Raw genomic sequence first — 17,823 nt, 5'->3', positions numbered from 1 at the left:
AAGACAGAGTTTTCAAAGCAAATATTACCATTTCAGAGCTTCAAGCTCAGCTAGGAACTACAGATATGTCCATCAAGTCTACAAAGGAGGAAGAACGGAAATTCCGTATGATGATCAATGACAAAAATCAAGCTCTGCATAAGGCACAGGAAGAGATGGAACAACTGAAGATGAAAATGGATCAAAAGCGCAGAAGGAGATCAAAGCTGAAATTAGTCTTACGGCTCAAGAGGCAGACTCTTCAGACATTGGAACTCACTTATGAAGCCTTACAGCTGGAAGCAGAAGCTTTTGCAATCTCAGCAGCTCAAGCGCTTAACTACATCAATAACTCAGAGACAGCCAATATCATGGTCCAGCTAACTCAAGAGGAATATGACTTTCTGAAAAGAAAAGCTAAAGAACAAACTTCACTAGCAGAGTGGCGAATTTCGGTATCTGAGGAAGAAAAACTTGCAGCAGAGCACAGCCGAGACTTGGCCTTTAGGAGATTGCAGAATATATATCCTCATAACATTTCAAGCCAAAGGAATATGACTGAGCAAACAATTCGCAATGAAAAGAGCAAGAAGAAAACAGGGGAACATGCTATCAGAGTAGGACACCAAACCAATCAAAGACGCTTTTCTAAAGCTCAGACAAACTCACCAACCAGAGTTAATAAAAGGAATATACAACAGCAGTTCAGAAACAACAACTACAGCAATTTAGTCAAGAAAAAGAAATCATCTATTTTCGTTCGAATAAGAACTTTTCTTGTAAGGAAGTTGTCGAAGTACTTTAAATGATTGGCAACACAAAGGTCTTAATGCTTTCTCTTTCAGAGCTATTCCTACATCTAGAAGTCATGTTCCCTTCCATGGTTATGGTGCTATGCACCATAACTATGACAAAATTAGGTTCAGAGTCAAGTACAATGTAATCTTACAATTCACTTGACAAGTAATATCATTTTGGACATGAGCCAAGGAGTTTAACTGGCACCAAGTCATTTGTAGCCTGCATTTAGCATGAAAAGTCAATAGCAAATCAGCTTGTGAAGAGAGTATGACATAGAAAACAAGAAAATGACAATCAAACAAAAATCCAACTTACAATGTATAAACTTCAATTTTTACTGAAACATTCTTGAATAAGCTTTTTTCTCCTGTTCACGCCTATCAGCAATCTGTTAAAATTGCAACCACATTTAAAAGTACTCAACACATGGCTCACCAAATTATTCATGTAAAACTGGAAACTCACCTTCTTCTTTGCAATAGATAGCTCTTTCTTAATACCACCTAAAACATAAAAGCAAGCCTTTATTTCTTCCAGTCAGATAGAAGTATTTGCATATAAATCTATTCAAAAATTGTTAAAACAAATTCAAATTTTGTTGCTCAAGGCCTCAGGCTTCTAGGTCTCATACACTTCTAATTTTCCAGTCACTACCCAAATTCTACTGGTTAAAGCTTATGAGAACATTTTTTTCAGCAGTGCATAAAACGAAGAAGTATTGTTTTGGCAGAAAGTATTGTCCAGAAAACAGAAAATTTATCATACTCCAAAAATAAGATGATATGTATTTCATACCATCAGTTGGCTCCAATTCTAATGCTTTGCTAAAACTGTGAACGGCTGCATCAATGTTATTGAGTGCCATATATGCCTGAAAGACATACAAGAAAAACTAGCCACTGAAAATGATTTTCCACAAAAGACCAAGATTGTGAAGCAACTGCAAAACGCGTGCACCAGAAAAATGTGACACTACTAAACTGGTGAGTCTATTGCTCGTTTATCATGAGTGTTTCCTAGAGTTGAACTGTATGTATACTAGTGGAACAACAAATTCATCCAGTAAACAAGCTTAAGATATGGAACTGATAGCTGGTGTAAGCCGTGTATCATTGTTACAATATGAAAAATAAAGTTGGTAGATGTTATAGTTAGATTAACATGACACAAAAACCTGGCCTTGGCGGTAGAAAGCTTTTGCATTAGCTTCTCCATCACGAATAGCAAAGTCTGCATCCAGCAGTGCTCCTTTAAGATCTCCTAACTTCAACTTGCAGACCTGAAGCAAGGAGGTCAAATGTTATTTGGCACAACAAAAGAGCACTCCTGAATAAGTTAAAAGGAAAGAATTGAGTGGTGAATAAAGCAGTTACACAGTACATAATTCAGTAAGGAATATTCAAAGTGATTAATATGACTTTGATCACCTGCTATATAAGCCTTTCACATGATCTAAGAGCGAAGACATGCATATAAGCTCCATAAAGATATACCTGGATAAGTGAACTGGTGGAAGTTTTTTCTTACTTTTCAGTTGAGACACAAGTAATTAATGTCTTCAGAACAAAGAAGACAATTTTACAATTTATACAACAATGAACTCATAAAATTTCGGGTAAACTACAACAAGCTTCCCTGAGGTACAATGTCCCTTCTTGTTTAGAAAATTACTAATATCCCCTAATTTTAACGGCCGCTTTTTACAATTTTTCAAAATTTTCCATCCACTTTGGCCCACTTTTTTTTACAATTTTTTTTTAAAAAAAGAAAAAATTATAGAAGGGCAAAGTTGACAATTCCGAAGCTGCATCCAATAAAACATAATTTCATCAAACAGGGGGGGGGGTTATATTTGTAAATTTTTAAACAATTAGGCGGTATTCATATTATGTCAAACTTGAGGGGAGCTCATTATAGTTTACACTAAAACTTGAAACTTAGATAACCTGTAAAATCAGGTGGGGTGTCAAAGGAAAAGAAAAGGATACGATGCTTCAAAATCTAATTAAGGAGAATTGATGCAGACACATAACTTTTTATATGTCTAGCTATTCTAGGACCCAGTGACTCAATTCATGGAATGAAAATATGAAAATGTAGACTGCAGTACAATATTGTTACTCATATTAATGGTTTAAAAACAGAAAAGAGTTTTTATGTTCTCTGTACAGAACAGCATGAGAGGCTTTCTGCAGCTTTGATGGGAAGATAAGCAAGTTCACACAAATATTAAAGATAAATCTAGAATGAAATAAGAGAAGTCATAGAAAATCAAGCCGTTCATCAACTGAGATGTCAATGAGAATCCACGTAACCTATTTTTCACAGAATCTCAGAATTGGACATAGCCCAGTTATCATTTGGTTAGTTGGTCTTTCAATCAACAGAGTTCGTACTTGGTTTGTGCGCATATCATATTAGAACATCACTAATATAGGTGCTATGTCCATTGAATCTGATAGCCATTTCAGAGAGAGTGAGAGAACAGAATAACTTACTGAACTATTCGTTAGGATTTGAGACTTTGTTTTCCTCAGAGAATCGCACTGCACTGCACAAAACATGTGTATGCTGCAATGAGACTAATGCAACTACTTCATCCATATTCAGTCATTAAACATTCTTAAAATCAGGACTCTGCAATAAATACTAGGTACACCTTGATCAATGTCTTTCATCTCCCAGCATGAATCCAGATATTTGAGGGCCTTACGATACTTTCTTATTGCCATCTTGTACTCATGCTTCTACATATGCAAAAAGAACAACGATATAATAAATGTGTTGCAAACTAGATTATGCATTCCTGGCATACAAATCGTTTTCATGCCTTTATATGCCATTTGAAGAAAATAAATTAAGTACTGATTTTATTTACTGTTGAAAATATTACAGTCTATGAGTCATAATACTCTTGTTCATGAGTAAGAAAACAAGCCATCCATTGCAGGAAAACTTGGAGCCGATAGCACGAAAAAGCTTATTACAAAGTAATTGACTACCTTGTACCACTCATTTCCCAAGACTTTGATGGAGTCTACAGCAGTAATCATCCAAATGACATCATTGGGTTTGGGATCAAGATCCATTGGCCAATCAGGGTATAAATCACCATCTCTAAAGAAATTAATTGTCCCATCATCTGCGCCCTCAGGAATTTCTCCACAGTCAATGACCACAACATCGATGGTGGGACAGCAGTTGTCTATTGTTGAAACATACTCAATTGCACGAACCACCCCTAATCCTCTGATCACCTTACCAAAGACAACATGCTTTCCATCCAGGTGAGTAGCCTGGGTTGTAACAATGAAAAATTGAGACCCGTTGGTATTTGGACCAGAGTTAGCCATTGATAGCATCCCTTTCCTTGAGTGTTTGAGCTCAAAATTTTCATCTTCAAATTTCACTCCATAAATGGATTCTCCAGCCACTCCATGTCCATCAGATATATCACCCCCTTGGATCATAAACCCTTTGACAATACGATTAAAGTGTGAACCCTGTAATTGAACCCACATCAAGACAAGAGAAGGAATGAGATCAGAAATTTAACTGGAAGTAAAATGACATAATGTCTTGACCAAGTCTGGAGCACACATTTTCAAAGGCTATATGGATTACAAAGGCACATTGAAGATTCACATGTTCTATAATCATGACTATCAACCATACATCTGTAACAAGTTTACAATCGTTTTGGTTGAAAGCATACAAAGTCATCCATATTTAAACTCTTCTACTGATTTATAAGAAACAAAAAAGATGGTGAAATCCTTCAACTCGTTGGTGGAACAGAGAATTTAAACAACGTTTAACTACTAAAATTCCAATAATACAGGAGAAAAAAACAATTCCAAATCCATTCTAGAAACAATTGCTGGCAACTGTGCATTCCGATTTCTCTATGATTTTCCACAGAACAAAAGTACTTTTCAACTGCTTTTACAGTGCCTTTGACTCCAAGGCATAGGGTGCATCCACTGCCATGACGAGAAAACTCATGCAAACAGGAATCAAGCAAATAAGTGGGTTATATTCAACAGTTCCCAGAAGTGACATCTGAACCTTCAACTATACAACACGCACATAGACAAAACCAAATGCAAAAGACGAAGAAAAACATAATAACACAACAAACCCATAACAAAATGCATTTAGATTCTAATCGAGAAATGCAGACATCTGACTGTTCGTGAGTGTGTTCATCAAATAAACCTTGTAATGGAGGGGACGGCCAGTGTGAGGGCTGATGCCCTTCTCCCCAGTACAGAGAGCTCTAAAATTCTCAGCAGTTTTAGGCACCACATCTTTGTATAACTCCACCACTATTCTCCCCTCCATTTCTCCTCCAATACTGATATCCAAATAGCACCTAGGATTCACCATTCTCACGGAAACGAACAAACCCAAAATCCCAAATCCCTTCTAAAGCAAAAACACACACTAACAACCTCCCCCCGGATGAAGTTGACGCCGAGACCCCCCACAGTAAACGCGAGCTGCCAGATCAATGAAAAGCAAAAGAGTTCAGTCATGGGAGATGAAAAGCAGAAAAGAAAAAAGGGAAGGCAAACATTCTTTGTGTTGGCAGGAGGTTTTACAAGGGTTTGCGCTCAGTGCTTGGTGCAGAATGGAAATTGGCGAGGCGCAGAATGGGAAGGGACTTGTGTTCGTGTTGTGTGTGCCATTAGTAGTAGAGTAGCGGGTACATACAAGAGAAAGGTACAATCTTGGACAGCTATACGTACAAACAATTTCGGGAAATGTCTATATATGCGGGGCTGAAATGTCGCTGTCCGTACGTGATCATGGCGTTTGTCACGTAGCCCACGCACTGCAATTCTGCGGGAGAGTAGGCGCCTCCTCCTGTACCATGAACGCACCAATTACTGCACCTCCTTTCTTTTTCTTTTTCTTTTTCTTTATTTTTCCCCCTTTTTAATCCATATTTACGATATTTCTGAAAATTAATATTAAATTCAATAATAATAACATGTGTACTTTCCGATATAAGTTATTTAAAAAATAAAATAAAATAAATTATATACTAATTATGTTTATGTTTATTTTGATTGTTTGGCTGAATAACACAACCCATCCAAATTACTAGATTGAATTATTTAAAAAGAATAGCGATTTGTACGAAACTTTGAAATAACAATCGAACCCTCGTCTAAATCTATACCATATAAAAAGAAAAAATCTTTTTAATAATTTATTAATATTAATAACTATTTATATATTTATAGAGACAGTATATATAAAAATATAGTGACAATTACGTGTGTTGTTATTGAATTGTTATTATATATGTGCATTAAAAATATACCATTACAAATTTATTTATTACTAATTATTCCTAATGATACTTATTACCCATCACTGACTCTACCAAAAATTTTAAAATTATCACCATAAAATAAAATCTATTGATAATTTTAATATCATAATACAATTCGTCATTACTGACATTTTCTTTTTTATACTGTAGTTGATATTTTTAAAGCTATTCTTTTTTTCTTAACAAAATTAAGACCAGAAAAAAGATGACCAACACGACAATTCTCCTTTAACAATATATGTGTCTATCATTGATTAACTTGAATTACAGTTCCAGCTCAAAAGATGAAAGCATCGTTATATTTATATTAATATAAAAAGAAAATATATTTTTAAGACGATTTATAATACATTTGTATTATACTTTAAAAAGTAAAAAATTATTTATTATTATATGTATGAATAGCTCATCACGACAACCGATTCTGTCAAAATGAAAGATGGATCAAAACGCTTCTCATAATAAAATTATAAATTTAACGTGACAAGCAAATTCATGTTACAGGGCATTGGATTTTTATGATTCATCAAACCATAAAAATGTGTTCCAAATCTTACAAACTTGGAATTCCACAATGGCCTGATTTTGATCCAAATCTTAACTTATTCATGACACATACATTCACAACCAAATTTCTAATTCACCACTCTACAATTTTTCCGTATCTCTCCTTCCTGTCCTGTAAGAACACCAATACAGCTCATTTTCGCCATCGATTTCCCGAAATCCTTGGAAAATAGAAAGGGGAATTTGCTGTAACTCAACACCAAAGCAGCAGTCTGATTGTCGCCCATGAGATCTTGGTCCGATTGCAGAATCCCAGAGTTGTTGACAAGGCTCCTGAAATAGCTGTTATCGAACTTGCTCGAAGTAGCAGCATCCAATGCAACCAAGTTGGTGTCGGAATCGTCTTGATTCGGGCAAACGATGCGCAGACTTGCTAGTAGCGATTCGTCGAGTATCGGGTCAGGATTGCCGGCACCGTCGAAGTTGAAAAGTCTCGGTTTAAATGTAGAGCATTGGGCGAAGCCGATAGTGTGGCCGCCTGCGTGGATGAACACGTCTACTTTAGACAAGGAAGGATTGTATAAAGAGAGATAGACAACTGCTGAATCCATTTCTAGGTTCTCGTTGACGGTGAAAAATCTTCTATCATATCAAATTTTGATCTTTGAATGCTATCTCACTTTTAAAACTTCAATTTGATTTAATTATATTTTTTAATGTAAAAAAGAATTGCATATCAATTTAGTGCAACATGTTTCAAGTGTGTAATAGAAGACCCACACTATTCTGACGCCTACTTAAACAATAAGGAAACACAAGAATGTCCTTGAAACCTAGAAAATGATGTAATAGGACAAAGATCCTTGTGATTTTTATTTGATGGGCACATGACATCATAAGTAATGTAAGCCACACAAATTAAATCAGCAAAGTATAACGTTACATACTTTATTGATGTGATTGATTCAAGTGATCAGTACTAGAAATATTCTAATTGGTTTTTTTTATATGTATAACTCTGCCTTACTTTATATGATCGAAACGAGTATATTGTTTCAAGCATTTGAGGGTATACGTACTGCTGCTTGGCTATAGTTTTTGAATGAAGGAAATTAAACAAATTTAGGATTGATACAACCTACTTTACAAATTAAAAAATAACGTTGTTTCCAAACTCGGATAAAAAAATAAGATGATTAAAACCAGTACAACCCAATAATTTGGCACAAAACTTCCTTATGGAAGGTTCCGTGTTCGAATTTAAGTGTGTGCATGAGTGTAAAAAATGACCAAAACCAGTACCTGAAAGAACTACCATGTCCTTCAAATCAAGGCCCTTGGATACGAACTTTGCGGTAATATTCTCCAAGGGTTCAAAGGGTGATGGGAGGTCTGTGTTGGCTGCAGTCTCATTTGCAGTTAGGCCATCTCGACGGCCCAAGGCCACCTGCCAGAAGGGACCTCCTGTCTGATGATATTAGTAGTAGAAAGGATCAGCAACATCCGAAAGTTTTGGCAAAAAAAGAGGAATCATCTTCTAAACAGAATATGTAATTATACCAGAAAGACAGCATCCCTGGCAGCAAGAGTCAGTATATCAGTGCAAGAGACAGTCGACGGGCAAGCTTTCTCAACGTTTTCTTTTATTGCATCAATGACTTCAAACCCGCGGGCTGAATTCCTATTAGGGAACGCATTCTTCTCTCCCGTGAAGTTGCTGCTATCATCAAGTAAGACAGATCCTTCACAGCCCTACAAAAAAAATAATGAAGTTGAAAAAAAAAAAAAAACACTTTCTACGATAGATGCATGCGTGCTAATGTAGTTACATCAACGAAACAGTCATGGAAATGTAGGCGGAGAAGAGAGGCAGCAATCCTCGTCTCATTGACTATGGCTGATAAAACTCCGTTTCTGACAATCTTGGCCAGGTTGGGACAAGTACTGTCGTAAAACTTGTAATCAAGCTGACTACTACTAAACGTAATCTGAAACAAAAGGCAAACCAAAGGAATAGCCAAGAATGCAGAAGCCCTTTGTTTCATGTTCTCTAATGTAACAGGACAAGCAAAAGTATTAACAAATAGTAAGTGATCTGCACGATGATCAGCAGCAGCAGTAGCTGCAATTTATACTGATGAGTTCGTTATCGCTAATAGAGCATGACAAAGCCAACAAAGATGCCCATTTCAGTTAAGTTCGGCAAAGTTCCACAATGTGTGAGTGGGTGAAGAAGTCATCCAGTTCCACTTCAGTGAGTTATAGAATTCTCAAGTGTCCAATAAGTTCACCCCTATGCTAAAGTAGTGGACTCACATTGACTAACCTGCTGCTTGACAAGCAAAAACATAGTGATTTGATGTTACGAAATTTCATGCTGAGGCAGAAATGCAAGAGCAGAGCAATTTCACTGCCATTATAAAATGCCGAAAGTTACATTATATAATGGTACAAGTTGCCCAAAGACAGAGTTCAGGTGGCATTTCCGCTCTGGACCATTTACCTGCAGGATAAGATATAGTAATTGTAAACAGACAAGCAGGAGCATCTAGAGTCAATTATATGGTAATTGATGGTGGTGCTTATGTGATCATGTTCGATCAGAATTGCTATATTGGTCGTAATTCCTCTATCTTTTTGTTATATTTGGAAAAAAGAAATCAGGTATTCATCAACATATCAACTAAGAAAGCCAAGATTTCAAATCTTTTGATCAGTAAAACTAATTGCATCATTCAAAAAATTCAGAATCAACAGTTGGAAACAAATGGAGTGTATGAAACCCCAACCCCAGTGAAGTTGACAAAGATTATCTTAAATATAGTCTCCCACTCAAGCATTGGTTGCTTACAGGAAAGCAAATTACACCAAAAAAGAAGTTTAACACAGTGCACAATGATGTCAGCCATTTGCAGACAGAATTAGAAGCACAGTGGATTTGGTGTAAAATCTGAATATACAAAGCAAAAAGGAGTGGAGCATTTGGCAATCGGCAGCCCCTTTCTCATAACAAGACAAATTTTCAAGAAGCTCAGAGCACGTGAAAAAAAAGGGTAGGGGAAGTGGAGACGTAAAGGAATGTCAAACCACGCAGACATCCACCGTAGATAGCTGGGGTTTCCGCCGGAGTTCAAGAATAAACATCTCTAGATTTTGATCGCTTGGTTTCTGGAATTCGGGGATAATTTGGTGAGGATTTCATTTTTTTAATAATTAATAATTAATAAAGCAATGAATTATACCGTCTTAACATTATAAATCTTGATTACTTTTTCTGCATGATTCTTAGAGGGTGGTATGCTAATGTAGTGTGCCATTTGTGAGGCCTTAAACCCTCCCAGTCCCAGTAGGATAGTTTTAGGGTTCTTCACTTCTTATGTAGGGATTAGGATCTATGACACCCACCCAACTTCATGGGTGCTTCAAACGTAGCTCAAGCCATTTTCATTTTAATTTTTTATAACATACTTATTTATTTTTATATTTGACTTTTTAGTGCAAAGACACAAAAGTATTTCTAAGGTTTGAGATTTAGCTACTAATAATATTAGTCAACCACCCCAAAAAACAATAATGCACTTCACTCACCATAAATAAATGTTAAGGGGAAATCTCATCAGCAATAAATTTGTTTGTGATGGAAATAGAGATAATTTATGTATGAGGTAAAAGAAATTTGTATTTTTTGTGGTGGAAAAAATATAAATAAAAGTGGGGTGGGCCACGTGTCAAGCAAGGGGGTGTCAAGGATATTGATGGTATTAGAGTATAGGCTAAGCTAGCACAAAGTCAGTCCAAATGAACGGTGATAGTTATGATTCCAATTATAAGATACGAAATTTAGATCATATCATCAAGTATTAATGTCAAATTCATATGACCTTTTGCTCACTCATTTCAATAGCTTCAAGATTCTCTCAAAGTCATATCATATTTATCAAAACATTTATAATTTTGAAACATAGTACACATACATAGAAATTATTATTATAAAAACTGACAACATAGAGGCAAATAAAAATATAACAATGCCAGATACAAGTAATGGGGCAAAAACCGAACAAGTGAAAGCATTATAAGTGTGTTTTTGAATTCACAGAATTTTAGAATGTATACAAGATTGTTTGTTTACAGTTGGACTATCTACAAGAATACAAACAGTAAATCCTACAACATTGTTTAATTACAGTCCTAACTCCACCAGACACAATTGTAACTTGAGCCATTTCAATTCCTATGGATTAACTTGATTTTCATATAGCTTCCCTCTGAAGGAGTTACACCCAAAACACATAAAAACTACACTTGTTTGCATATATTTCCCTAACTCAGGATTCAGACCCATGATTTGCAGCTCTATTTTCTGCATGGTATGCAAAGCAAAAGCCTACTGCTACAGACCCCTACTCCACCCAAAATTTCCCAGGATCCAACTTTCTCGATATGTCGAGCCAAAACTATTGGCCTCAACGATCCCTTAGCTGCAACAAAATGAAAACAGCACATAGGGAGGCCGGAGACAGTTGCCAGTTGAGGTCTCTTCCCATATGTCACCACCGTGTTAGATTTACATACAGGCACTCTTGATCTGGTTAACATTCTGATCTTGATGAGGAAAAAGGAGGAAGAGCCTCGAGAATTGACCTAGGAGAAGGGAGGACGGATGCTGCTAAATGGAGTGTTTGAAGACGACTTCCTTGGCTACTCCTACTGGAAGAAAAGAACCATGCATGAAGCTGAAGCCACAAACGTTCAAAGTTAAATGATGTGTGCAATGTCACCAAAGAGAAAAGACAATGCAGATAGAAGCTCTTACTTGTTACTCAGTTTCCCCTTCTTGATCTGTGTGTCGAATGGCTCAGGCAGTTGATCTAGCTTGTATCTTGGCCGCTCACTTAGGAATTGTATATTGTCCTGTTGAATATGCATAGATCACCACTTCATCAAAAACCAAAACCAGGAGTCTGCTGAAGTAATTTATCGAAAAGGGGCAGTGTGTGTCGGAAGTCATTACCGTCAATCTCGTCTCTTTAAAAGACTGCGGAGCATCAGACTGGTGCGAGTGGCTCATGAATGGATGATCTAGTAACTTACTGGCTGTTGGTCTATCAGCTGGATTTCTGCGGAAGCAGCATTGTAGAAAATCCTTACCTTCTGCTGAAAGTGTTTCAGGAATTGGTGGAGTCTCCTTTAGAACCTTGAATAATGCTGCAGCCTGAAATTTATATACAGTTCATCGACAAATCCTTGTGATAACTTCAGGCAGGTAAAGATTATCAAAATGAGTTTATTGGTAGATATGTGATGCTTACCCCTTCATATTCACTCCAAGGAGGTTTTCCATTCATCATTTCAATTATAGTACAGCCCAAACTCCATATATCAACTGCTAATGCAATATCACAATTACCATCTGTTTGCATGGCAGACTGCAAGAGCTGATTGAGTAACAAGATGTTAGCATATGCAGCATATTTGGACTAGAGTTGCTGGGACAGTAATCTGAAGTTTCTAAGTCTTTATACCTCTGGAGCCATCCAATACGGACTCCCCTTCAACGAAAGATTAGCTGTTTGCCCATTCAGCTTCAAAATGAAAATTTAAATGTTAAAATTCACATAACACAAGGGAAGAAGTGCTGAAATAATCTCAAACAAACATGAACCAGAAGAGCAGCCTGACAGTATACATCTCGTAATCAAGTTTCACAGTGTTTGGCATGTGTCAAAATTTTGTTTCCCACATCCATTCTCACAAATTCTTTAACTGTTACAAACTGGAACAGTTAGAAGGAAAAAGAGCTCTCGTAGAGCAACAGGTATCTGCTGGTAAAACTTGGAGCAAAAAGCTGCTGCTTCTTAAGCAGAAAGTCACCATGTATTATTCAGTATCAACAGTTACGTCATTCCCAGAACTAACATTAATCCCAAAATCTTCCGTCGTTCCTAATCATCATGGAAAATGCTAAGATGCAATTAAAAACTGAAGCAAACAACATAATCGACAAAGAATAAAATGATCTATACTAGAGATCCAAATTTTAAGCGTTGATTCTCTGTACACATGTATCGCATATATTACAGGATTAGGTGAAATGAGAGAGAGATCTGAAAGGGATATGATGGTACTAGCTTGAAATAGAATCCAAGCATACCAATAAAACTACTCAAACCTTGAAAGGAATAAACATGAAAGACTCATAATGCTAGACAGTCATCATGGATAATAACTCACATGTTTCGCCATCCCAAAATCAGCAAGCTTTACAACTCCATATGCATCAACAAGCAAATTAGCACCTTTTATGTCCCTACAACAATTGGAACCAGACCAGGTCAGCAATACTTGATGCTCCAAGACTCCAGATAATATGTTAAACTTGATGTTGTAACTTTTAACTTGAGAAGAGAATTCTTTCCAGGAAGGAAAAGAAAAATAAAAGAAATTTCGGATGTATCAACACTCTCTCAGACCCAGGCCAAGTCAAATGCAGGCATGTCCAATCACATCTAACAATCCCAGACCACAATACCAAATTTATGGAGTATTGTTCTCCTAATCCGAATATTATGAACACATCAACAAAATGGCACATGCTGAATAAGAGTTTTGGTTGTAAGGGTTACTTTTAAACCATAGAGGACATTGAAAACAATATTGCACATTTTAATGAAAACAAAAGTCGGGAAATAGTTAATATGTCTGAGAGAGAGATTTAGAGCCTGAGTTCGATCAACATATTATGCTGTCACTGCAACCATAACTATTGTTATTTAACAAATTCCAAAAATTTCTCAGCAACTGAAATTGAAAGGCAACTAATACCTTATACTATCATTTGGATCATGCCTGCCTATTGGAACGATTTTTCCAGTATGATTCATTTAAAATAGATTTACAATGATATCAAATGAATCTCAATCTAATCATCCACACCTCATAGAAGTATGTTACAGATTCGACAAACAGTTCTTCTTGTAATATACTTAGGCCACTATCATGATACATAAAAAAAAAAACCACAACATTACCTGTGTATGGTTTTCTTGCTGTGCAAATAAGCCAACCCAGAGAGAATATGACGAGTAAAATTGCGAACAACAGATTCTGTAATAGCTCCACAGTGGTCATTGATAAATTTACTAATTGAACCTGGATGGACGTATTCCAGGTATATGTAGAACTTGTCTCCAACCTGCATGAATGTAAAAAGTGAGACTCTTAACTGCACATGCTTGCAGAAAGATATCAAGCATCAGTTGAGCTTTGTTAAGAAAATTACTCACTATTTCACTACCATAATACTGTACAATATTGGGATGCTTTAGATGGCTGAGAACTTTAATTTCCTGTAAAGATTGACCAAAATGAGTGCAAGATCCTATTGTTGATAGACAAAGAAGTAGCATAGAAATTGTGCATAAAAATATCCAATCAGCAATCAAACAGATAAGTGGAGGGAAACACATATCAGCATATTAAGCCAATCACATATGGACCTTAGTAAATGATTCATATGTACACAAAAATCATGAGGTAAAATCTCAACCTGGAGTCTGAAAAAAAAAAAAAAGAAAATGATAAGCAGATATAGTGGACCACAACCTGCTCCAACTGTCTCATACACTCCGCAGATTTTGAATCATCTGGTAAAATCTCAACCTCTTTCATGGCACATAAGGCTCCAGTCTCTCTGTTGACAGGAACTAGTCACCAATGCATGTTTATGTTTTTAGTTGAAAGAATTGTATGTAACCATGCGTACCTGTTCGAAGCTACATATACACTTCCAAATGTCCCTCTCCCAATGAGCTTTCCTTTTTGCCATTGGGATTTAATACGTTTACTTCCAACTGGAGAAAGTGGATAGGGCTGTGAAGGGATGCTAGCTCCTGGAAATTCAGGTTTAGCAGCAAATGAGGAAAGTGGGCTGGATTGTGAAGGCGTAGAAGCTCCTGGAAAATCAGATTTCGATCCAACAGGGGACAGTGGAGCGGGTTGTGGGGACATGGCAGCCCCTGGAGGAAGAGGTAAGGGATGTACAGTCGCCTGACCATTACTTTCCCACCGTGGCAATGGGGATTCAAAGGATAGTCTGGTATTCAATGGTGAGGTGGGCCCTGGAGGGCTTGATGCTGGCAGGTGACAACTTACTCTTGGACTCTGAAGAGGAGAACTGTCAATGCTAGATGTTGTTCTCTCAGAAGGAATTTGATAAGAGAAACCTAGGCCTACATTCCCATCTGAATGAGGCATCTCTGGTGCAGACCAATTTTGGAAAACACCAGGAAGAGTTGTGTACACATCAGCTCTTGGGGGACTAAGCATCGGGCTAGAATAAGGACTGGTAGGAGCACTGATAGGGATATTGATACTGTGGGTCTCGGTGGACTTCTCTTTAGCATTTAGTTTGTGCTGTGACTTCTTAGGTCGTCGATTTTCAAAATGTGCTGCATTTGTTCGCATATCTTGGCTGACTGATCTACTGCAACATGAGAGTAAACCGAAATATAAGATAACTTGAATTTGAGAGATGAAATGAAAATGAGAGCCGGTTTCGCCGCAAATAATAGAAGTTATGGCTTGCAATATCATCTTGTTATTCAATCAAACAACAGGGGTGCTATATTCATATTCCTATCACGTCTCAGCAGCAACATGTCACATGAAATAAATGGACGAGCTTTACACCAACACAACATCGTTGAAATTCTGAATTGAAAAGATGCATGAATATAGAAGTTTTTTTAGTACGAAGAACATATCTATGACGCATCATAAAGCACAAGATCCGAATTAAGTTAAATCTTTTTTCCATTCTTCTCCTATACCTCTTAGGCCCATTGAGCCCCCCATCAATAGCTTCACCATTAACCGCCTCCGGCATCTCCCTTTCCCTGTCCTTTTCCCTCTCCTTCTCCTCGATTCCTCTCGGAACCTGAACCGCATCTGGAGACGGAAGGGGCACGCTGCAGGAGCTGGAGGAGGCGAACTTAGGATCACGCTGCAGCAGCACGCGCAACTCCGGAAGCGGCAGCGGCAAAGGGGACGGGGACACCGATGCCGACGCCGACCTGGCAGGCAAATTCTGGAGATGGTTGGCCGATCGCCATCCATCAACGTCATTTTCCGCCTGCCTCAATTTCCTGGCGCGAGTGTAGAGGCGATTCCTCCGCGAAGAAAAGAAGCCGGTTTTGGCGGAGTACCTGGTGGCTCCGTCGGCCCCATCCCCGATAATGACGCTGTCGTCATCGGAATGCGACTTCGTCGTAGATGTAAACGCACCCTGCCACCAATGCATGATTCACAAATATATCACAACAAAAACCAATATCCGAATCGTAATTCACATCAGCACGGTAGCCGGGGAAGGGGAAAAAGACAATCTCTCCGTCCTTCAGAAGAGAAAAGGGGAATGTAGCATGGCGGATAAAGAAGAAGACAACCCCGAAGAGCGGGGCGGCGGAGGAATATCTGCAAATGTATACGCAGGAGAAATACGGGGGACGGTAACAGACATACAAATATACTTGAAAAGAGTTTCCTTTTACCGCCACAAAAGCGGAAAAGAAAAAAGAATTAGGAGGAAGAGAAGAGTGAAGAGGGAGACAAGAAAATTGTTTGTTGATCTTATTTTGTAATAAAAATAATAATTGGGGAATTTGATACTACCAATGGAAATGGAGGCTCCAACTTCATCTCTAACGGATATACAAGAAAATCCTTATGGATAAACTCTTTTTCCTATATTCCCTTTCCTATTTTTAGTGTTCCACAAAACCCCCCCTTTCTTTTTTCCCCCTAAATATTATGAGTTTGTTTATGTAATTATGGAGAGACATATATTGTTTTATATATCTTCACAAATGTGGATATGAACTTTTATTTAATTCTTTTTGTTGGTATTAGTGAATTTTGATCTACGAATGAATTTATTTAATGAAGGGAAACAAGCGTTAAGGATACTGTATGTAACTTTTCAAGTTACAGAATGTTTATGTATAATTACACCAAATTTCAAAAGATTGGAGTATAATTATTCCTTAGATTTATAAGTACTATCGAATTGTGCGATTCTACATTGACTATCAATATAAAATGGTTCGTGTGGTCACGATGAGTTTGTATATACTCAAGTTCAAATTGGTTTTGAGCCAAGTTGATCGACCCAAATAAGACACACATCTTGAATCATTTAAACAATAAACAACAGATTATGAATATTTATATTATATTGAAAATACCTTAATGTGGTCCACACATCAAATATAATTGAAGAGGGGTACATCATACCTGACCATGGAAATTTAACAAGTCAATAAATAAGATGGGGAATTATAATAATATGTCCTATTTAAATAAAGAGCATAGCTCAAAAGTTAAAGATGACATTAGATTGGGACACTTATAAGTTAAATGGATCCAAAATCATTGACTTATATAATACGACAACATTATTACGTACAAAACCTTAGGACCAAAAGAATAGCGTAATTTGCTTGCAAATGAAATCAATTTTGGTCACAAACTTTTGTTGACCATGTAAACACACCCAGTCCAAGCACTGTAGCTCTGGTAAGATTTTTTGAGTATTCCCAAATGCTTATTTGATCACTTATCAATTTATTGTTCATTGGAAGCAGCCTGACTGATGTAGCACAATGTTTTTTTCCGTAAATATTAATTGCACGTTGACTAGGGCAAATAATTGGCAATATTTGAATGGGGGCTGCGGCTGCATTCCATCAGATCATGAATAGATAAAAGACAACAATAGTTGAAGTCCGTATTCCATGCATATTGACCTCCTGTAGTCTTCCATCAAACCAAGTCGTATCTTGCCTTTGACAGAACATAAGCACGCATAATACTAGGAAACCAAGTCTAAGTGAGTATGTGTTCCAGAGTTATTCAAAAGTTCAAATCTTTATGTCCAATCCAAATCGAAGTAGTTAGTCACTTGGTGGGTTTTTCTTTTAGGGCTAATGTCAAAATCAACAACTGGTTGATTTTGTCTACGGAGATGAGAAAATTATGGGAGTCAAAGGGGACCAAGTCCAGAATGAAGGAGTGTGACCCTGTCCACAGGCGAATTCAGGAGGCGGCTGTCACGTGTAAGTTGTGGACACATTTTTTAACTTCAGCACTACAAATTTAAGCACAGTTACTAGTGAAATAAGAAACTCATACTG

The 17,823-nt window shown here is 37.2% G+C and overlaps 3 protein-coding genes across 7 annotated transcripts; all 3 read right to left on the bottom strand.

Annotated features, from left to right (window-relative positions):
- Positions 1-706: 706 nt before the first annotated feature.
- Positions 707-5,670, bottom strand: LOC105177672 (peptidyl-prolyl cis-trans isomerase CYP40). 4 transcript variants are annotated; one of them, XM_011100899.3, is made up of 10 exons: positions 5,532-5,670; positions 4,999-5,282; positions 3,783-4,283; positions 3,440-3,527; positions 3,279-3,331; positions 1,955-2,059; positions 1,576-1,651; positions 1,246-1,283; positions 1,096-1,168; positions 707-999 (listed from the first exon to the last, which is right to left on the bottom strand). In XM_011100899.3, the coding sequence occupies exons 2-9, from the start codon at positions 5,167-5,169 to the stop codon at positions 1,115-1,117; spliced, it is 1,086 nt and encodes a 361-aa protein (XP_011099201.1). In that variant the 5' UTR covers positions 5,170-5,282; positions 5,532-5,670; the 3' UTR covers positions 707-999; positions 1,096-1,114. The 4 variants fall into 4 exon arrangements, with proteins under 4 accessions (XP_011099201.1, XP_011099200.1, XP_011099199.1 ...); XM_011100898.3 differs by lacking the exon at positions 5,532-5,670 and adding an exon at positions 5,385-5,523; XM_011100897.3 differs by lacking the exon at positions 5,532-5,670 and having other exon boundaries at positions 4,999-5,522.
- A 907-nt stretch (positions 5,671-6,577) lies between these two features.
- Positions 6,578-8,777, bottom strand: LOC105177673 (peroxidase 10). Its single transcript, XM_011100901.3, has 4 exons — positions 8,461-8,777; positions 8,192-8,383; positions 7,934-8,099; positions 6,578-7,169 (listed from the first exon to the last, which is right to left on the bottom strand). The coding sequence occupies exons 1-4, from the start codon at positions 8,674-8,676 to the stop codon at positions 6,760-6,762; spliced, it is 984 nt and encodes a 327-aa protein (XP_011099203.1). The 5' UTR covers positions 8,677-8,777; the 3' UTR covers positions 6,578-6,759.
- Positions 8,778-10,696: 1,919 nt separating this feature from the next.
- On the bottom strand, positions 10,697-16,383 carry LOC105177675 (mitogen-activated protein kinase kinase kinase 5). Of its 2 annotated transcripts, none has more exons than XM_011100906.3 (11): positions 15,463-16,383; positions 14,397-15,113; positions 14,237-14,324; positions 13,918-13,980; positions 13,663-13,826; positions 12,866-12,941; positions 12,157-12,216; positions 11,944-12,069; positions 11,646-11,846; positions 11,448-11,545; positions 10,697-11,341 (listed from the first exon to the last, which is right to left on the bottom strand). In XM_011100906.3, the coding sequence occupies exons 1-11, from the start codon at positions 15,930-15,932 to the stop codon at positions 11,224-11,226; spliced, it is 2,181 nt and encodes a 726-aa protein (XP_011099208.1). In that variant the 5' UTR covers positions 15,933-16,383; the 3' UTR covers positions 10,697-11,223. The 2 variants fall into 2 exon arrangements, with proteins under 2 accessions (XP_011099208.1, XP_011099206.1); XM_011100904.3 differs by having other exon boundaries at positions 14,397-15,116; positions 15,463-16,380.
- Between the last annotated feature and the right edge of the window lie 1,440 nt (positions 16,384-17,823).

Source organism: Sesamum indicum, linkage group LG9 (genome assembly GCF_026168435.1).
Source record: "Sesamum indicum cultivar Baizhima isolate 11 linkage group LG9, ASM2616843v1, whole genome shotgun sequence".
NCBI classification, from domain to species: Eukaryota; Viridiplantae; Streptophyta; class Magnoliopsida; order Lamiales; family Pedaliaceae; genus Sesamum; species Sesamum indicum.
This window is presented reverse-complemented; position numbering and strand designations above follow the sequence as displayed.